Source organism: Lithobates pipiens, unplaced genomic scaffold (assembly GCF_037356315.1).
Source record: "Lithobates pipiens isolate NorthernLeopardFrog02 unplaced genomic scaffold, aLitPip1_a1.2 Scaffold_19, whole genome shotgun sequence".
Taxonomy (NCBI): domain Eukaryota; kingdom Metazoa; phylum Chordata; class Amphibia; order Anura; family Ranidae; genus Lithobates; species Lithobates pipiens.
The window spans coordinates 51,693,136-51,715,878 of record NW_027507764.1 but is presented as its reverse complement, the minus strand read 5'-3'; the positions used below and the strand labels follow the sequence as shown (position 1 = coordinate 51,715,878).

Here is a 22,743-nt window from a genome sequence, read left to right as displayed (position 1 = left end):
TTTGGTGGTATTTGATCACCCCTGCGTTTTTTTTATTTTTATTTTTTGCGCTATAAACAAAATAGAGCGACAATTTTGGAAAAAACTCATTATTTTTTACTTGTTGCTATAATATCCCCCAAAAATATATTTAAAAAAAACTTTTTCCCTCAGTTTAGGCCGATACGTATTCTTCTACATATTTTTGGTAAAAATCGCAATAAGCGATTGATTGGTTTGCGCAAAAGTTATAGCGTCTACTAAATAGGGGGTAGTTTTATGGCATTTTTTTTTTGTATTTTTTTTTGTATTAGTAATGGCGGCGATCAGCGTATTTTTATTTTTATTTTTTATTGTGACATTATGGCAGACATATTTGACAATTTTTTGGGACCATTGTCATTTATACAGCAATCAGTGCTATATAAATGCACACTGGCAGTGAAGGGGTTAACCAGAGGGTGGCAGTGTAGGGTTTAAGTGTGTCCTAGGGGTGTGTTACTGAGGGGGCATGGCTGTGTTAGAGCAGAGCATCCCTGTGATTGGAGCAGAGATCAGTGTCACTTGTTGCTAGGCAGAACAGGGAGATGCTGTTTACTTCCGCATCTCCCCATTCAGCCTCCCCGTGAGACGATCGTGGGTATCCCTGTGGCGATCGAGTCTGCGCAACCGGACGCACGCAATGGCAGGGTGGCAATTTCAAATGGACGTACCTGTCCGCCAATTTGCCTGCCTGTGCCATTCTGCCGACGTACATCGTTGGGCGCCGGTCGGGAAGTGGTTAAGTAGTTAAACTGACGTCATTTACAGACTGATGTTTGTCCCTTTGATATAAAAGAGCCAAATGATGGTTTCTTATCTCAATGTGAGCAATATAGCAGGCTGCTTTTATTTATTTTTTTCAGCTGCTCACATAATTTTGTAATAAAAACATCTTTGCGATTCTGAAGCTTCCCTCCAACCACTTTGCATATTTTATGTATACTGTGATTCTGTACTTGCCAAATATGGTGCAGAAATCTCCCTTTGCTTAGTCTGGCTGCAACCATTTTAACTGTGGGCAGCTGAAGCTGCTGCCTGTTCACTTCCTGGATTTACACAGAGGCACACCACCACCTCTGCAGCTCTCATTGGCCCTCTTATGACTCACCCCCTTCCCTTCCTGGCAAACTCACGAGAGGGAGGGGAGTTAATGTCATAAGCCTAGGCTAATGACCAGACAAGAAACAGGAAGTGGGCAGTATAAGATATTTACTGGCAGAAAAAAAAAGTTTAAACCACAAGGGCAGAAGATATAATAGATGGAAAGATGAAATAATGTCTGAAGTTCCATTTTAAGATTGAGAAGGGGGTTGAATCGAGATCGCATTTTTTTTTTTTTTTGTGCCAGCTCTAGACAGTGACACAAAAAATAAAGCTTTTAAATTTTTAATCTTAAAATTCAAGATCATATAAGAATAGAGAACACAATCAATACAAATGTTTCTGGGTCTTTTTTTTTTTTTTTTTTTTTTTGACTCTTTAAAAAAATATATATATACCTAGGTGAAAGCTGCATGTAACACGGAGAACCGAGTGATTGAACACTGCCAATCGCTTGGTTCTTACAGCTGAGCAGAGAACTGCTGACTGTCAGTCACCAAAGCACTGGGCTATGGCCGGCTCAGGCTAATGGTGACTCACTGATAGGCAGAGCCGAGTGTCGGTCCAGGGATATGGCGGATCCTGACTCTGTGGTCATGATGATGCAGAGCCTGGACAGACTTCTGTGGCAGGGTGGTGTAGTGGGTAGCAGTAAAAGGGTCTCTGGTTCAAATCCCAACCACGACACTACCGGCCTGGAGTTTGCATGTTCTCTCTGTGCATGCATCGTTTTCCTCCGGGTACTCCAGTTTCTTCCCACATTCCAAAGACGTGCTGGTAGGTTAATTGGCTTCTGTCTAAATTGGCCCTGGTATATGAATGTGTGTTGGGGACCTTAGATTGTAAGCTTCTTGAGGGTAGGGACCGATGTGAATGTTTATGTAAAGCTCTGTGTAAATTGACGGCGCTATATAAGTACCTTTTTAATAATAATAATAATAATAATGTCAGCAGAGAGTGTACTTCAGCCTGCTCTCTGCTGAAAACGGGTCACAGGAGTGCATAGAAGTACAGCTAAACGAGCTTTCTCTGTATTTCTCCTTTTTTTTTTTTAAAAGAGGATCTCCTCTTAGATAACAAAATACAATAGTGTATAAATTTAAATTCCATAAAAGTATTTAACATGTGGTGAAATCCAGCTTTCTTGTCATAACCGAGCTCAACGTGTTTCATGAACTACCTCCACTTCATCAAGAGCGCTTTTTTTTTTTTTTTTTTGTGTGTCCAAGAGGAGATCCCCTATTTAATGCATTGTTTCTCTCTAGTCTTATATGGTCTTGAATTCTAAGATAGAAAAGGGGTGCTTAACTTTGCAGATACAATTTTTAGTTATTAGGGATGCTGCATTTTATGGCCATTTTGTTTAAAAAACAAAAAATGAGCTTTAGATGCACTTTAAAGTAGAATAATGTATTTAATGGAATTGAATGTATTCCTCTCCAAATCCGTGAATTGCAGTTAGCCACTTGTTCCCCATTGGGTAACATTGTTTGAACTGGACCCAGAGTTTCCAGGAACTTTTGCCGATTAAAGTTTATAATAAGTGTGCCGCATGCAGTTATGTCATGAAAGACAATTGTGTGGCAAAGGAAGACTCTCCTTAATATTGAATGTTATTTCAGGTCAGCAGCTATTAAAATCCCGAATAACCCCAATCTGTCACTGCCAATGAGGGAGCTGTGCTGCCTGAATAAAAGCACAGGTTGCAAATTACTATGTGTCATCCATACTGCGCCCACGCCCGCCGCTTTACACTTCTCGCTAGTTACTTTACGCCCACACTCGGTAACCTAGACATCAGTTTTGTTCTAGTTGGTTTAATTACAAAGTGCAAGTGAACGTCTCCACTATCCCGTGTCTGCACTACCGCAAGATTAAACCGTCACATTAACCAGATATATTAATGGATTTTTCAGCCTTAAAACGATGTGTAAAAGTAGATGAAGGTGCTGTTAGTTGTTTGTGGTGTTGGGCCTAACTGGGGGACAAAAAACTACTGCAGTCAACTGGGACCAGTCAACGAACTAAGAAAAGTGCACCCTATTGACCGACCATTAACCTGAGTTTTCTGTAAAGCTAGTATCACACCCCGGGAAAATTGTCCATTGCATGAGAACTTCTTCCATTTTTTTTTTCCGTGGTTCAGACTTGCTCAGTTACCATGTTCTGATGGGTAGTAATGGCTACTCAATGTGTATGATTGGGGAATGTGGGTGATTGAGATTCAAGTTGGTGGAAACGTGAACAATTCATATCTGACTTTTTTGGTGCAGGCGGTGTCATCTTAGAGACGCTTGCTGGAGTTTGCTCTTCAGCTTCTCAGCTGCCAACATTTCCATTGTGTCATTGCACAAATTGGCAGACCTCCGTCAAGCACCCTTGTGTCATCTGAACAGTAGTGTAATTGCCTCCATTCCACTGGAATAGTTCCAGGAGTTTTACTCCAACCTGTTCACCATTTCCCAAATGGGACATCGGCCTTGGATCTCAAAGCTCTGAAGGTGAGCCCAGAAATTCTGCTTGGAATCCAACTGGTCTTTTACCACCTCCCTTTTTTACTAGGAAAACATTCTGACTTCTGTGGTTATCACGGATGCTTTCCTGCAAGTCCCCACCTTACCATTGCATTGTTATACTGTTGGGCCCTTATACTACCAGTTTGTTGCCCAGATCTTCACCCTAGTGCAGACTCCATTTTGGGCTACTTAGACTATCTTCTTTTGAGGGAACAGTTGCCATTGGCGTGCCATCAGACATCATATCCTTGACTGTCTAAACATTACGTTTCTGATGGACTCTGTACCTTCAGAAGTCTTTGCTGAATCTGACTTATTTGGAGAATCCGGGGTTTAGTCCTGAATACAGCTCAGTGCAGAGTGTGTTTTCTTCCACACTTATTGGATTGATCTGTACAATCCCAGAATCGGCAAACTCTCCTCTTCTGCATGAAAGTCTTGGGTCTGATGGTAGCCTGTTTGAAAAGTTTCACTTCAGACCTCTACAACATAACATCCTATTGTCGTGGGACAAGACGATCCATTCCCTAGAAAGACCAATCCGTCTGGCACAGAAGATCGGATGGTCTTTGACTTGGTGGCTAAGGAATTTGGGCTCTGGAATTGAGAAATCCCTTCCTTTTCCCTATGCTGGCTGCAGTCCCCCCCCCCCCCCCCCCCCCAAAAAATGCAGTCCTGTTTTACATTGTGCCCTGCAATGAGTATTCTAATTTAATCCATAATGTCTTTCTACCTATATCCCCTTCTGCATTCCAAGGATCAGCAAGCAACCCAATCCAGAATCTGTGGCCTGCGCTCACTAGGTTGGAAGGGGTTCTTTTGCTCATCTGAGTTTTTAGATCTGTGTAATGCTTCCAATTAGAGACATTCTCTATAGGTCCTAAAGGAAAATCCTTCTACTTACTGGCTTGCAAGTACGTCTGTGTAGCATTCCAGTCTTTATTGGGGCCACCTGCTGATCTGTGATATATTAAGGGAGTTAGCTACAGTTATGTTGGCCATAGACACAAATCCTTGAATTCCCAGTGAATGCCAATATATAGGTGGCCGATCTAATATTCCACTACCATCTATTGTATTCTGATGAGCAGGTACCTGTGGCTGTCAGAAAACCTCAACAGTGACCACAGCTAAATGCCTGCTGTCACTATTCGGCCAACTTTTTATCAACCGGGTTCTTAATCAAAGTTTGTCAAGATGATTGGTGGGGGCAGGGTCGCCCACAGCCTGAATTTCGGCCAAATCACAGGAATCGACCAAAATTTTAGCAGTGTATGGCAAGTTGAGGGAGGGTGTGGGACTACAGCTAGGTTTCTGGAGAGGGATGGGTTGCGGTGTAAAGCCTAGTTGTCCTGTACCCCGTGCATTTGTTGATCTCCTAGATTGTAAGCTATAATGAGCAAGACCCTCTGATTCATCCTGCATTCAATTGTTTTGCAACTGTACTCTCTGCCTTCGTGTTGTAAAGCACTGCGCAAACTGTTGGCGGCATATAAATTCTGTATAATAATGTTAACGTATATTGTTCTAGTGTGGTTTCTTTTTATCATATCACACTCCAGTGCTCCACAAGTGAAGACATCCCAATGTTAACAGCATGTTGGAATAGTGAAATCAAAAAAAGGGCAGGACACGCCCCAATATTTAAGTAATTTTATAAGCATAGTTTGGGACTTAATATGAAACATGTAGCCAGGAAGGTAGCGGAGTGTTATGTTTGGTGGGTAAACCAGATTTGTGAACATACGTATTATATTAAAGCGGGGTTCCACCCTAAAGTGGAACTTCTGCTGATCGGAACCCTCCCCCCTCCGGCGTCACAATTGGCACCTTTCAGGGGGGAGGGGGTTGGACATACCTGTCAGACAGGTATTTACACCCACTTCTGGGCATAGACTCCCGTGGGAGTCTATGCCTCTTCCTGTCCTGCCGCGCTGTCTGCTGGGACACACACGGGTCCCAGTGACAGCGCGGACAATTCCTATTGCGCTGCGCGACTCGCGCATGCGCAGTAGGGAACCGGGAAGTGAAGCCACGCAGCTTCACTTCCTGATTCCCTCACCTAGAATGGTGGCGGCAGGAGCCGAGCGATCGATCGGCCTTGGCTGCCGACATCGCTGGACCCTGGGACAGGTGAGTGTCCATTTATTAAAAGTCAGCAGCTGTAGTCTTTATAGCTGCTGGCTTTTAATATTTCTTTTGTAGGTGGAATCCCTCTTTAAGACCTAATAAAGTATAAACAGCGCAGTACAATATAACCTAGATTCCAAAACCTAATACAAAGTAGCAAATTGGCATAACAACGTAATGGTAACACAAAAATGACATCCTAGTTTTGCCAGACACATTGATATGTCTCCACAGTGCTTGTTATATACTGTATGCTACCCAATAGAATATATAGACCATGTTTGGCACATGATTCCATTCCCAGTAGGACGGATATAAAGAGAACAAGGAATTTGGGACTTTATATGAGGACATTAAACTGTACCTCCATCCCCGGCAATTAGATAATTAAGAGCAAAGTGTGGGACTTGGGGAGAGGACACGACATGTCTGGCAAGTAATACATGTTTGTGACCATTGCTAATGCATAGTAACAAGGTACATACAAAATAAGTTAAAAAAAAGAACGGAAAAACTTTAATTCCGAAACATAATATATTTTATGTACAATAACACATTGGTATAGCAGCACAATGGTAACACAATAGTAACATCATAAAATGATCAGATTCATTGATACGTGTCCCCAAAATGATAAAAATATAATATGTTCCATCTGCATCTGAGGATCACCACCTCCACTCCCGTGGCTATCGATCTGCCCAGCCGGTTCTTGCCCTCCATTGTCCTTAATCATACTCATGATTGGTCTGTAAGTATGAGTGGGTGATTTTAATATTTTTATGATTTTTCTTTTTAATCTTTATTCTATCTAATACTTATTCTCAGTGCTCTTGTAGACACTTGTATTGCATCTGCTCTGAAGAGTGGTAATGTAGCCATGAAACGCGTCAAGCTGTTTGATGCTCTTTGTACTACCATCATATACTATCTAGTCTATGCTCTTCTTTGGATCCTACCAATTTGAATACATTATATCTTTCATTGTGGGGACACGTATCAATGTGTGGTCATTTTATGATGTTACTATTGTGTTACCATTATGCTGCTATATCAATGTGTTATTATACATAAAATATATATTATGTTGCCCTTTAATGCTTTCTGACTTAGAATAAGCATGCCGTCTGTTGTGTCACGGTAAACCTCCACTTGTGAATATTCCATGTCGGTGGATCTGGAACTATTGAAGCCATTGGATTGGCATAAGAGTCAGGCCAAACATATTTTTAAGGAGAGGTCAGTGATTGCAGCTTACATTTTATCCTAGTCCAAGTTTCCTTTCGTTGGTTGCTAAGACTGAATGGATTGGGTTTGTTAGTGATTTGGTCAGCTGCCAGTTTACCTGAATCCCCACCAAAATCGTACAAATTGTACAAACGTATTTTTTTTTTTTTCTTAACAGATCGCCAAACTAAGACAGCAGTTACAGCGGACCAAGAACAACACTCGTCACATCAAAGATAAAGACAGTCCATCGCCTCTCCAGGGAAACCACATAGCAATCAATCATACTCAGGTGAGGCCGTCCACAGCACTGCTTCTGCTCTTCAAGCCTCCGTTCTCCTGCCTACCAGGGTGAGAACTTGTATTGAGCTGAATGGCTCAGCACACACCAAGCAGAGCTTTTGCTTCAACGCTGTTCCAAACCCATTTTCTGGTTTTATTGGTCTCTTGGTTGGGATCCTGCTATGAGAGGCTTCAGGCCTCCTTCACACCATGATGCAGAGACGTCCGTTTTTCTGCAAGGGCACAAAAAAAAACACAATTGCTCTCTATGTACCTTGTTCACACCAGAACATTGGTATCGCGTGCAGACTTTTTCTGCACAGGAATTTGCAACATGTATGCAGTTTTCTGCACAGGGAAAAAAACTATGACCAACATTGGTGTGAACAGGTCAAATAACTGACGCACATGAAAACTGATGTCAATGTGCGTCAAACTCACAACTGGCGCTAATTTAAAACTGATGTAAAATGTCTCTGAAAGGGAAATCTGTGCAGTTCCCATCTGTTTTCACGCACGTCTGGTGAGATCGAGTCCTGAAAGTGTTTTTATTAAAATAACAAACAGGTTTATACTTGCCTGCTCTTTGCAATCAAATTGCACAGAGCAGGTCCCCTGCTGGCAGTCCTGGTTCCTCCCCTCCACCGAGTGCCCCCCTTAGAAAGCCACTTTCCATTATGGCACTCATGCAAGCTCGCTCCCAAGCCTCACTGTCTGTTGACAGACTATGGGATTCAGCCCCGCTTTCCCCCGTCCCTGGCTTTGACAGCAGTGGGGAGCCAATGGCTCCCGCTGCCTCGGCAAAGCACGGGTGACCAGGAAGCGAGTGGAGAGAAGAGCTGCAAACTTTCACAGTGCTGGATTAAATGAAGGCTCATGTATATTTTTTATTTTTTATTTATTTATTTATTTTTTTTAAAGTGGGGATCGGAGGATCAGCGTGTTGAACGGAAAAAAATAGTCGTGTACGAGGCTTTAAGTGGTTAAGTCCACTAAGCACAGATAAATGCTATAGTATCAATTGCAGGTCACATGATTGCGATTGCTTACTGCGCGATCCATGGACCTGCGGGTGGGTGTGCCACTGCTAATATGCACGCCAGATGACGGTCATGCACTTTCCTGATCTGAGGTTGCAGACCATGGGTTGAGCACCCCTTGCTCTAGGTGCCCTGGTGTCCTCCCATAAACTTATATCTGGGACTAGGCCTCCCATGAATAAACCAGTACTCTATTGTGTATTTGGGTAGTAGGGACATTAGATTGTAAACTCCCCTGAAAGGCTAGAGGGGCTGATAGGTAATGTATACTCTGTACAGTGAGGCACCTGTTGGCGTTTTTATAGAATACAGAAAGTAGATAAAATAGGGAAAGCTTTGTTGCATCTTGGGCAGGGAACAGTTTTGTGGTGTAATCTTTAGTATTTTATGCTGGGGAGGAGCAGCGGCTACATTCAGGGTCGGATTCTTCTACAGTTATCTGATTAGTCACTTGGCCCACATCAGCAGTAAGTGATTTCCACTTTTTTATTTTTAAGTTTATATTTCAGTAGCACTTAGTGTTTTTTAACGCTCCCTCTGCAAAAACATCAACACGTTGAGAAGGTGGGGGCAGAGGTTTTGTTACGATGGTGAGTTGGGGGGGGGGGATGCATATGTTTAGTTGACACTTTTTTTGTTTTGCGAGAATGTTGCTGTGTAAATTGTGCCAGAATAACTTTTTTTTGTAAAACTATTTTTAAGGCCGGGTTCACACCGCTGCGAAGCGGGAACGCCGCGAATCCGCAGCGTTTTCCCGCATCGCATTACTCCCGCCAGTTCACACTGCCCTATGCGGACGGCTGGGAGTGTCAATGATATGTTAATGACACCCCCAGATCCGTCCGCATATCGCAGTGCGATCTGCCGACTCGCACAGGAATTGGATCGCATGGTGTGAACACCCATGCGATCCGATTCTGTTGCGGACCAAAAAAAGGGTCCCGTGCGAGTTTGCTGCGGGAGCGATGCGAATTCGGCCATACTATCTGTATGGCTGAACTCGCATCGCTACAGAGATCGGATGTGATTTGCGGTGCGAATCACATCCGGATCTCCCCCCGCAGCAGTGTGAACCCAGCCTTACAGCTAAAGCTATTTTTCTAAGTATGAGATCTACAATGCTGACCTCCCATGACTAAACATGTGATGGGGGATTTTTTCATGCTCATGTAAGCTTCAGACGTTAGAGGACCTGTACTGTGGAAGAGGGCAAAGGCTGATTCCAGGGTGTTCCCTGTAGGCTCCATGAAGCTGCTCATTTTTGCAATGACTGACTTGCTTAGTGTGCATGGAGTATGTGTGTGGAGACTGGCTCCTTGGTAGAGGGGATGTGTTCTCATGTCTGAACCGTCCCCAGGTGAGTTGAAGAGTAACATTCAATGGTGGATGAAGAAGGAAATCTTGCATTGTAGGTCTTCAAGTACAGCTTCTTCTACAGCAAGGAAAACCTTGAGCAGCACATTAGTGACCTCACCGAAGGGAGGCAACAGTGCCAGGGGTCTCACACTGCAGACATACATCTATGTATTTATGGGCTTGAAGGAGAATTTCAGCAAGAATCTAATTTTAAATATGCTCTCGCCACCTCCTAACGTCTGTTCTGACTAACCGGTGTAAGAAAGACCTGTATACACCTCCCTAATGTCAGGCTGCTGCAGTCCGGTCCCGTGTGTCAACCATTGGTGACTGAAGGGGAGGGAGCGGCGACAATGGAAGGGCCATGGTAAACTTATGAGTGGCGTCACCGCTCCCAGGTAATGCCAGCTATTGAGCTTTCTTCTCCTCTGCAGCCATTGCTGGCTGACACAGGGGAAGCCGGATCATGTGACTGGAAAGGGCTAAAAATATATACCTGATTTTATCTTTTTATTTTTTATAAAACCTGTTTCACCCATATTTAGGATGTAATGCTCCTAATGACCCACCTACTGCAGCCAGTGTCCCCCCCCCCCAGACAGACACCGGCACCCTCTGTCGCAACTTAAAAACAGGATGGCCATGTGGGGCTCCACCCACACAGCCAATCAATCATTCAGTTTCCTGTGAATAAATTGGACTACAAATACCATCAGCCATTGTGGCTGACTGCTTGTAGTTCTCAATGAACCCAAAATGGTGCTGGTGCGCCCTCTCGTAGCCCATTGATTCTTCCTGCCATTCAGTAACTGCCTGACAGCTCTTGGAGTGTGCAGGATCCATGCATTGCACATGAAATCTGCTGATTGTGGGTGCAGTGTTTTTGAAGGCTGCAAAGTAAAACAAAAAAATGCACTTTTACAATTTTTTTTATTTTTTTTTTGGAGAAAAGATGTGCATTCATTTTTTTTGTATGAAAAGGTGAAATTCTCTTTTTTTTTTTAAAAAAAACAAAGGAGTGCCTAGGAGTAGGAACTGCACTTCTGTATTTCAGAGTTCAGGACAAATCTATTCTTCAGAGTTTGGCTTGGGCACAATGAACTTTTCTAGATATTCCTGGTAAGATGCTGTATCTTTACTTATTTTAGTTCCAAGGCCCCTTTCATACCAGCAGTCCAATTGGACCACCCACTGTTCTCTATGGAGTGGCGGATGTCAGCGTGAGGTGTCTGCTGCCACCTGCCAGCATCCGGTCTGCTAAAAACAGACAGATCCCTTATCCGTCCATTGAACAGGATGACCGTTGGATGGAAAAGGACAGGCAGGCCATTCGACCGCCACACAGAGAACAGCGGGCCTTTGCCATGTCAGCTCTGCAGATTTACTGCTGTTCAGGGGCTCGGGGCTTTCTTTAAAATGGCAGCCTCCAACAGGAAGAAACAAGCAATGATTTAGGTAATTTACAGTACACCAATTTTGGTAACAAAATTAGTAATGTGGAACGTATGTTCCCTGCTAAAAAAAAAAAAAAAAAATTGTATTTAGTGGTTATAGGTAAAGTTCCACTTTAACAATGTCTAATTCAATTCAGTCTGCCTATTTACTTTTTCTGCTGTGCGCAAGGTTTTTACTGTTGGCTCCCTCTTCTCATTGTAGAAGCACACTGTGTTTCAGCAAGGAAACCTGGCTTGAACACCTTGCTTGAATATCTCGTAGTAGTTCTGCTTTTTCTTTTTCTTTTTTGATGCTCAAAAACGGACTCCTGTTACTATACTAACAGATTTACAGTATAGTTGGTGTATGAGTGGTGCGAGGAAGCCGGAGGTGGGGACCGCTTTCATCAAATATTTCATTTTGCCGTAAATTAAATCCTGTCATGGGAGAAATATGTAGGGTGCTGATGCCGTCCCCTCTTCCTAAAAATGCAGGTTGCTTGGCTGTCATGCAGCTTTCATAAGTCCAGTATTTTTAGTGGCTGACCTGGGACAAGCATGCAGCTTGTGAAGTCATGTAATGCATACCTCGGCTCCGTGACTCAAAATGTCAAAGCCAGCAGGACTGCCTGATAGCCAGGCAGCTAGAATTTTCTTGAGGCAGTGGCAGCCCCACATTTCTTGCAGTACATGATTTCTTTAAAGGACCATACAAAAAAATAGATATTTATTGTGCTCATAAGTTTACATACCCTGGCAGAATTTGTTTTCTTGCCCATTTTTCAGAGAATGAGTAACACAAAAACACTTTCACTCATGGTTAGTGTTTGGCTGAGGCCATTTGTTATCAATCAACTGTGTTTACTTTTTTTTAAATCATAATTACAATTCGCTATCCAAATGAGCCTGATCAAAAGTTTGCATACCCTGGTGATTTTTGGCCTGGTAGCATACACAAGATGACACAAAGGTGTTTGAAATGGCTATTAAAGGTAACCACCCTCACCTGTGCTCTGTTTGCTTGTAATTGGTGTGTGTATAAAAGGTCAATGAGTTTTTGGACTACTGACAGATCCTTGCATCTTTCATCCAGTGTTGCACTGACTTTTCTGGATTCTATGGGGAAAGCAAAAGAATTGTCAAAGGATCTGCAGGAAAGGGTAGTTGATCTGTATAAAACAGGAAAGGGATATAAAAAAGATATCAAAGGAATTGAGAATACCAATCAGCAGTGTTCACACTCTAATCAAGAAGTGGAAAATGAGGGGTTCTGTTAAAACCAAACCATGGTCAGGTAGACCAACTAAAATTTCAGCCACAACTGCCAGGAAAATTGTTCAGGATGCAAAGAAATGCACAAATAACTTCAGGTGAAATACAGGACTCTCTGAAAACATGTGGTGTGTCGGTTTCAAGATGCATAATAAGGAGGCACGTGAAGAAAGATGGGCTGCATGGTCGAGTCGCCAGAAGAAAGCCATTACTACGCAAATGGCACAAAGTATCCCGCTTATGATACGCCAAACAGCACAGACAAGCCTCAAACCTTCTGGCACAGTCATTTGGGGTGATGAGACCAAAATTTAGCTTTTTGGCCACAACCATAAGTGCTTAATTTGGAGAGGAGTCAACAAGGCCTTCTGATGAAAGGTACACCATTCCTACTGTGAAACACGGAGGTGGATCGCTGATGTTTTGGGGATGTGTGAGCTACAAAGGCACAGGAAATTTGGACATAATTGATAGCAAGATGAATGCAGTATGTTATCAAATATTGGAAGAACATTTGCATTCATCAGCCAGGAAGCGGTGCATTTTAACGTACTTGGAGATGCCAACGTGACGACCCAAAACACAAGTCCAAGTCGACCTATCATTGGCTACAGCAGTCTCCTGACCCCAATATCATTGAGCCACTCTGGGGAGATCTCAAACGTGCCGTTCATACAAGACAGCCCAAGAATTTACAGGAACTGGAGGCTTTTTGCCAAGAGAAATGGGCAGCGTTACCATCTGAGAAGATAAAGAGCCTCATCCACAAATACCACAGAAGACTTCAAGCTGTCGTTGATGTTAAAGGGGTAATACACGATATTAAGAACTGGGGTATGTCAACTTTTTTCTTTGTTCAGGGTCATTTGGGTAGTTTCATTGTTGCCATTATGATTTAAAGAGTAAACAGTTGATGATAAATGGCTTCAGTCAAACACTAACCATGAGCGAAAAATGTTTACAACATATGCCCCCTCCCCCCCGCTAAGTCAGACCTATAGTTTTAAATTCAAAGGGAAAACACTGCGCTATGACTAAAGACAAATAAAGGTCAGCAGCTGACACTCAAAGTTCAGTGGAAGTGGAGTGACAAATAGTGTAGCGCTAAATCAGTGAAATAAAAAATGAGATATGAGTTAGTGTCAGTAATGAAACTGACAATATACCACATATAAATGACGAAAATATAAAATTCCGTGTATAAAAGTACAAATGTTCACTCAGAACACAGCCTATCTGTAGGAGTGTACAGATACTGGTAGGTATCAGTAACTAAAATGTGAGTCCCAGTGAAATAGTCCACATGTGTTGAATAGTAGACAAATATTGATGTTGATCTTCCCAACGGGGAAATCGGATAATCCACAAATCAGACGAAACTGGAAATGACGGCTTGTCTGAAGTAACTTCAAAGAATAATTAAACACTCTTACCAGAGAGGGTGGACTCATCTGTCATACGACGGTTGAGTCAACAGCGCTTATGGTCCAAAATGGTACCAATTAGAGAGTTGATAGTAGTCCAGGTAAGTGGCTCAGCTATCTCCGGATTAGGTGGACTTCCAGTATTAGGCTGTAGCATGCGTCTCTCGGGACGGCAAGGTCCAATTATTCGCATTGGGGTGCCACCCCAAATGCAGAGGATGGTCAGCGAAATAAGAGAAAGCGGAAAAAAAAGGGCTCCAAATGGTGCAGGTCAAATAGTAACCATTGGGTTTATTAAAAGACCTATAGCTTTGCAATCACAATAACTCATGCTCTGCTTATTGAAGACCCTCTAGTGGGGGTTGGAGTAGTAAGATCTCTGTAGAGGCTTCTGCTTCCACAGAGAGATCCTCTTCTGAAACATGCTTGTAGGGTAGGGAGCATGTTTTTCTACTTGAGATGTAGATGTAAAGCCAGACCTTTTTTTTTTTTTTTTTTTTTTTTTTCTTTTTTTCTTTCTATAACCGCCGGCAATCATCAGTGTACAGGGCCATGAAAAAGTACCCCTTGAAATTTTCCACGTTTTGTCATGTTGCAACCAAAAACATGTATTTTATTGGGATTTTATGTGATAGACTAACATAAAATGTCATATAATGACACATAATTGTGAAGTGGAAGGAAAATTTTATAAATGACTTGCAATTTGTTTTTACAAATATGTGAAAAGTGTGGTGTGCATTTGTATTCAGACCTTATTACTGATACCCCTAACTAAAATCTAGTGGAACAAATTGCCTTCAGAAGTGGCCTAATTAGTAAAAGTCCACCTGTGTGTAATTGAAATCCTCTGTGAAGCCTTCAGAAGTTTGTTAGAGAACCTTAGTGAACAAACAGCATTGTGAAGGCCAAGGGACACACCAGACAGGTCAGGGATAGTTGTGGAGAAGTTTATAGCTGGGTTTGGTTTAAAAAAAAAATCCCAAGCCTTGAACATCTCACGGAACTCTGTTCAATCCATCATCTGAAAAATTGTGGTTTTGCAGTTGTCATACTCTTTTAAAGACATGGCCGTCCACCTAAACTGACAGGCCAGGCAAGGAGAGCATTAATCAGTAGCAGGTAAGAGGCCCATGGTAACTCTGGAGGAGCTGCAGAGATCCACAGCTCAGGTGGGAGAATCTGTCCACAGGACAACTATTAGTTGTGCTCTCCACAAATCTGGTCTTTATGGAAGAGTGGCAAGAAGAAAGTCATTGTTGAAAGAAATCTATAAGAAGTCCCATTTGCAGTTTGTGAGAAGCCATGTGGGGGACACAGCAAACATGTGGAAGAAGGTGCTCTGGTCAGATGAGACCAAAATTTTACTTTTTGGCCTATAAGCAAAACTCTGTAAAACTAACACTGCACATCACCCTGAACACACACCATCCCCACTGTGAAACGTGTTGGTGGCAGCATCGTTTTGTGGGGATGTTTTTCTTCATGTGTTTGAATGGTCCAGTCAAAGTCCAGACCTAAATCCAATTGAGAATCTGTGGCAAGACTTGAAAATTGCTGTTCAGACGCTATTCATTCAATCTGACAGAGCTTGAGCTATTTTGCAAAAAGAACGGGCAAAAATGTCACTCTAGATGTGCAAAGCTGGTAGAGACACCCCCAAAAAGACTTGCAGCTGTAATTGCAGTGAAAGGGGGTTCTGCAAAGTACTGACTCAGGGGGGCGCCATACAAATGTACCCCCCACACTTTTCACATAGTTGTACAAATTATTGAAAACCATTTATCATTTTCCTTCCACTTCACAATTATGTGGCACTTTGTGTTGGTCTATCGCATAAAATCCCAAAAAAATACATTTCTGTTTTTGGATGTAACGTGGAAAATTTTAAGGGGTATGAATACTTTTTCAAGGCATTACTGTATTTCTTTTAATTTACGATTAGACACCTCTTGGGTAATGCTCAAGGCTGGTGTTTCCCCCCTCCATTTTACAGTATAAAGAATAATGGGATAAAAAGAACAGGCTTGCGATTGATATTTGTAGGTACAGTTCATTGTAAATCATTCCGGAGTTACTTAAGCCAGACAGGTTCATTCCTGCCTTGATGTGTTTGGAAACTGCAGCAATGTTTGTCCTATGTGCCGATCCCTAATCCACTCAGCAGCTCTGCTCTGTGTATTCTGATAGATCCTGCCTGGAAACTGTGAGCCAGGCAACTGTATCTTTCAGAATTGGGCTGATTGTTCCTTGGGATGTGTACATTGCATTGTGTAAGATGAATGCTGAGCACTGTAGGTTTTTATGAATACTTGTAATAGTTGAAGTGGACCTTTCAGTAAGGTTATAAGTCTGCAAGAATAAAATGTGTTGTTTTTTTTTCTTTTTTCTTTTCTTTTACATTTTATCACTAAAATGCCAAACTTGGTGGTGTTTAACCCACAACAGTAAAATCTGTCCATATATGCAGTAAAGGGGATAAAGAGGAAGTAAATCCTGATGGGTTTTACTTCCTCTTTTGCGCCCTGCACATTAAAAGCATAATATGCTTCACATACTAGCCCATTATATGACACTTGCCTGCAATCGAATCCATCGATGTCCCCTGTATAGGCTGCATCCATCTTCGCCCCTCTTCCAGGGGCTGCGGACAACGGCTCTGACTGGCCGAAGCCGCGTCATGTCATAGTCACGCATGCGCATCTGAGCTGTCTGTAACGGCACACGCTGGGGTTAGAAATAGCATGGAGGTCCATTCTTCACAGCACATGCGCCGATTACAGCATCAAAGAACATTTAGGAGATATTTCCACTACTGATAGGTAAGCCTTAGTCTAGGCTTGCCTATAGGTAAGTCAGAGGGAGGGTTTACAACCACTTTAAAGTGGTTGTAAACCCTTACAGACCACTTTAACCTATGGGTAAGCCTAGATCAAGGCTTACCTGTAGGTGCAAGAAATATCTCCTAAACCTACACGGTCTCCGAGATCTACAGACAATTCCTTGGCCTTCATGAGCATTTGTGCTCTGACATGCACTGTTAACTGTGGCACCTTTATATAGACAGGTGTGTGCCTTTCCAAATCATGTCCCACCGAATTTAGCACAGTTGGTCTCCAAGTTGTAGAAACAAAGATGATCAGTGGAAAAATAATGCACCTGATCTCAATTTTGAGTGTCGTGGCAAAGGCTGTGAATACTTATGTGATCGGGATTTTTTTTTTTTTTTTTAAACATTTGCAAAGATTTCAAACAAACCTCTTTCATGTTTTCGTTTTGGGGTATCGTTTGTAGAATATTGAGGAACATAATTAATTTTATCCATTTTGGAATAAGACTGTAACATAACAAAATGTGAAGTGCTGTGAATACTTTCCGGATGCATTGTAGTCTAAGAGGACCTAATTTTCTGACTAAAGTTTCATTTTTAGGTTTCACTAATGCGGTATGGGAAACGCCACGATCCGTGTGCTTTTCCTGGACTACATTAAAATTGCACTGCCCATGCACTAGTGTACGCCCACATATGTAAATTGTGTTTACACCACATGTGAGGTATCGCTGTGTTTGAGCAAGAGCAATAATTCTAGCACTAGACTTCCTCTAACTCTAAACTGGTAACCTGTAGAGATTTTTTTAAGTACTGTAGTTTGGCGCCATTTCACGAGCGTGCACAATTTTTATTGCATGGAATTGATTTACTCGGCCTTACATTTTTCATATTATACAAAAAAAATTGGGGTATATATTCCCAATTTATTTTTTATTCAATAAAGTGTATTTTATGCTCTAGGGCAGGGATTTGCAATTAGCAGACCTCCAGCTGTTGCAAAACTACAAGTCCCATCATGCCTCTGGGTGTCATGCTTGTAGCTGTCAGTCTTGCTATGCCTCATGGGACTTGTAGTTCTGCAACAGCTGGAGGTCCGCTAATTGCATATCCCTGCTCTAGTGTGTGTGTAATATTATATATATATATAAAAATTACACACACAGTGGACCCTTGGATTACGAACAATGATCCGTTCCAGGAGAATGCTTTTAATCGAAAGCACTTGCATATCAGTTTCCCCATAGAAGTCGATCAAAACAAAGATAATGCATTCCGCATTGACTTTTATTGCATGCAATACCGCATGTGGCCAGAGGTGGGGGGGGGGGCGCTGGAGAGAGACTGCTTGGATACTCTCAGGAACCGAGCGTTTCTGAAACGGCTCTGAGTGTCACCGGCGCCCCCGCACCTCTGGCCAAATGTAGTACTGCACACCACAGAGGATTGGAATCCTGCTTGTTTTGCGAGACACACTCAAACCAAGTCCGGATTTAAAAAAAAAAAATTGCTCGTATTGCGAAATGCTCGTTAACCGCGTTACTAGCAATCTGAGGTTCGTGTATATAGAATTATTGGGGGGGGGGGGTTCTATGTAAATTTTGAACAAATTACGGGTTTTAAGGACCCAGCCTTTTTTCTGACATTTGTCAGAGGAGTGGCGGCGTTAAGTCAGCATCTATATATATATATATATATATATATATATATATATATATATATATATATATATATATATATATATATATATATATATATATATATATATATATATATATATTGTAGCTACTGACTTTTATTTTTTGGACACTTACCTGTCCTGGAATCCAGCAATGTTGGCACCCCAGCTGATGTTTCCATCGGCTCTCGGGTGCTGCCGCCGCCATTTGTAGTAAGGGAACCCTGCAGTGAAGCCTTTGGCCTTCATAGCTGGTTCCCTACCGCACATGTGCAAGTTTTGGCTTGAGATGAGTTTTAATTGAATGTATATTGCCCAGAAGTCACAAGGGTTTGGAACATAATAAAAATTCTTATTGCTGTGTTCTCAATTTGGAGTACGTATTTCAGTGTTGTTTTTGTAGAAGGCGTACCGTTGTATTTTATCACATCCCCCAGACTAGACTTGGAGCATTATCACTGACTCCTCGGAGTCGCTTGTCATGACTAGTATTTATTTACCCCACCCTTCCTTCCCTGCGTTCTTGTGGTGGCATCATGGGTAATCCTAGTTTAGCATGCTGATGTTTTCAGCAGTGTTGCCTGTGAATGGCAGACTCTGGCATCATGATGCATATTTTTCTACAAATTGGGTTTTGTTTTTTTGGTCAGAAAAATGTAGGTTCGTACAAACACATTCCAGATCTAAACCGCTACCCAAATACACTACATTGCTAAAAGTATTGGGACACCCGTCTTTACACAGACATGAACTTTAATGGCATCCCAGTCTTAGTCCGTAGGGTTCAATATTGAGTTGGCCCACCCATTGCAGCTATAACAGCTTCAACTCTTCTGGGAAGGCCGTCCACAAGGTTTAGGAGTGTGTCTATGGGAATGTTTGACCATTCTTCCAGAAGCGCATTTGTGAGGTCAGACACTGATGTTGGACGAGAAGGCCTGGCTCGCAGTCTCCACATCGAATTCATCCCAAAATTGTTCTATCTGGGTTGAGGTTAGGACTCTGTGCAGGCCAGTCGAGTTCCTCCACCCCAAGCTCCTCTCGTCCATGTCTTTATGGACCTTGATTGTGCACTGGTGCGCAGTCATGTTGCAACAGGAAGGGGCCATCCCCAAACTGTTCACACAAAGTTGGGAGCATGACATTTTTCCAAAATGTCTTGGTGTACTGATGTCTTAAAGGGGTTGTAAACCCTTGAGGATTTTCACCTTAATGAATTCCATGCATTAAGGTGAAAAACCTCCTATCATGCAGCAGCCCCCCTTTTACCTAAGCCCCGTAATTCCTGCGATAGGAATGAGCACACAGCTCCAGCCAGTGTCTCGTGGCCCGATTGGATAGATTGAAAGCGGCGCAGCCATTTATTCCTGCTGCTGTCAATCAAATCCAGTGACGCGGGGCCGGGGATGAGTCCTGTCTGTGTCAATAGACACAACAGCAAGACTCAGGAGTGCACCTGCACGAGTGCCCCAAGAGAGCTGCTCTCCAACTGGTCACTCAAGATGAGGAATAGCCAGGAGCACCACAGAGGGACCCCAGAAGAGGAGGATCAGGGCCACGCTGTGCAAAACTATTTTATATTCTCTATTTGATTCTATCTTTTCATGTGACAACAAAAGTGAGTACACCCTTAAGTGAAAATGTCCACATTGCCCAAAGTGTCAATATTTTGTGTGGCCACCATTATTTTCCAGCACTGCCTTAACCCTCTTGGGCATGGAGTTCACCAGAGCTTCACAGGTTGTCACTGGAGTCCTCTTCCCCCTCCTCCATGATGACATCACGGAGCTGGTGGATGTTGGAGCCTTGCGCTCCTCCACCTTCTGTTTTAGGCTGTCCCACAGATGGGCAATGGGGTTTAGGTCTGGGGACATTTACCCTCAGCTTCTTTAGCAAGGCAGTGGTTGTCTTGGAGGTGTGTTTGGGGTGGTTATGATGTTGGAATACTGCCCTGCAGCCCAGTCTCTGAGGGGAGGGGATCATGCTCTGCTTCCGTATGTCACAGTACATGTTGGCATTCATGGTTCCCTCAATGATCTGTAGCCCCCCCAGTGGCGGCAGCACTCATGCAGCCCCAGACCATGACACTCCCACCACCATGCTTGACTGTAGGCAAGACACACTTGTCTTTGTACTCCTCACCTGGTTGCCACCACACACGCTTTACACCATCTGAATCAAATACGTTTCTCTTGGTCTCATCAGACCACAGGACATGGTTCCAGTAATCCATGTCCTTAGTCTTCTTGTCTTCAGCAAACTGTTTGCGGGCTTTCTTGTGCATCATCTTTAGAAGAGGCTTCCTTCTGGGACGACAGCCATGCAAACCAATTTGATGCAGTGTGCGGCGTATAGTCTGAGCACTGACAGGCTGACCCCCCCCCACCCCTTCAACCTCTGCAGCAATGCTGGCAGCACTCATCTGTTTCCCAAAGACGACCTCTGGATATGACGCTGAGCATGTGCACTCAACTTCTTTGGTCGACCATGGCGAGGCCTGTTCTGAGTGGAACCTGTCCTGTTATACCGCTGTATGGTCTTGGCCACCGTGCTTCAGCTCAGTTTCAGGATCTTGGCAATATTATAGCCTAGACCAGTGATGGCAAACCTTGTCACCCCAGATATTACTACATTAAAACGACATTAATTTTACTAATTTACCATGACGCTCAACTACACTGCAGAGTGCATGAGCATCATGGGAAATGTAGTTCCAAAACATCTGGAGTGCCAGGTGTCACCATCACTGGCCTAGGGCATCTTTATGTAGAGCGACAATCCTTCTTCTTTTTTTCAGGTCCTCAGAGTTCTTTGCCATGTTGAACTTCCAGTGACCAGTATGTGAGAGTGATAACACCAGTTTTAACACCTGCTCTCCATTCACACCTGAGACCTTGTAACACTAACGAATCACATGACAAGGGGAGGGAAATTGGCTAATTTGGGTCCAATTTGGACATTTTCACTTAGGGGTGTACTCACTTTTGTTGCCAGCAGTTTAAACATTAATGGCTGTGTTGTTGTTTTGAGGGGAAATGAAATTTACACTGTTATACAAGCTGTACACTCGCTACTTTACATTGTAGCAAAGTGTCATTCCTTCAGTGTTGTCACATGAAAAGATATAATAAAATATTTACAAAAATGTGAGGGGTGTACTCACTCTTGTGAGATTGTGTGTTTTTATATATATATGTGTGTGTGTGTGTGTGTATATGTGTGTGTATGTATGTGTATGTATGTGTATATATATATATATATATATATATATATATATATATATATATATATATATATATAACATTTTATTTTTTGATTCTGTACTTGCCAAATATGCTGCATAAATCCCCCTTTAAAAAGTCTGGCTGCAACCATTTTAACTGTGGGCAGCTGAAGCTCCCTGTTCACTTCCAGGATTTAGAGGCATACCTCCAGCCCTGCAGCTCTCATTTTGCCCTCTTATGACTCATCCCTCCTCCCTTCCTGGCAAACTTTCACAAGAGTGAGAGAGCTGTGCATGATATCCTAGGCTAATGACCAGACAAAGGAATTTGGCTGTGTAAGGCATTTACTGGCAGAAAAAAAAATGTTTTAATATCCAAAGTTTAACACAAGGGCAGAAGATTTAATAGATGGAAAGATTTAAAAAAATTACTGACGCGCCACTTTAATGCGTGTAAAGGCAGGTGTCCCACCTTTTACCTCTATTGCATATGGTTACAACATTACAAACACCAATTTTCCTTTGCAGTCCATAATGAGTTAAGTTGATGCTCGCCATTTCAAGTTCTACTTCTCCACCAAGGTGTCACTCAACCAGCTGCAAAAAATTGCCATACAAAATTCCCTTTAACTTGGATTACACAAGTTTTTCAACACATAATGTGCAGAGAACAGCAAAACATTACCCCAGCAGTCTATCCATGACCAATTTCACAAGGGCCAGTCCAGAACTATATAACAATCCACCCTATACTTTTTCAAATTTGAAGGGGCTTACTCTGTTGGTAGATAACCCATTCATAGCTGAGTGGTGCCCGTATGCATTTCCCATTCTCTATAGGGAAGGGAAGTGCCTTTCTAGTGATGCAAAATTACACTGCGGGCCTGAAACTGGGCACTGGAGACTGATTCCCTAACAAATTAATCTGCGATTTACATCATCTAGCATACCTAATAAACAGCGTTTGGGGTCCAAGGGTATAGTACACTGAAATGCTTGACCAATGGTACAAAAGTATGGATTCCCAGTATCTATGTAACTTTGGACAGCCCCATAGCACATGAATAAGATCGCAAGGGTCCCTGCTGCACTTAGGACAGGGAGTGCAAATTGGTTTAACAAATATAAACAAAAAATGTGTAGCACTAAGGCTTGTAACAACCATAAAGATCAAAAAATGAACAATACAGTGCAATGTGCAACTAAAAGT

General features: G+C 42.6%; 1 protein-coding gene across 1 annotated transcript in view; it reads left to right on the top strand.

Annotated features, from left to right (window-relative positions):
- The window catches only part of GLCCI1 (glucocorticoid induced 1), a 136,090-nt gene that overhangs the window by 84,212 nt on the left and 29,135 nt on the right, over positions 1–22,743 (top strand). The window contains exon 4 of the mRNA XM_077490730.1: positions 7,174–7,287. Coding sequence (XP_077346856.1) covers positions 7,174–7,287 — 114 coding nt within the window. The remainder of the gene's footprint in view (positions 1–7,173; positions 7,288–22,743) is intronic.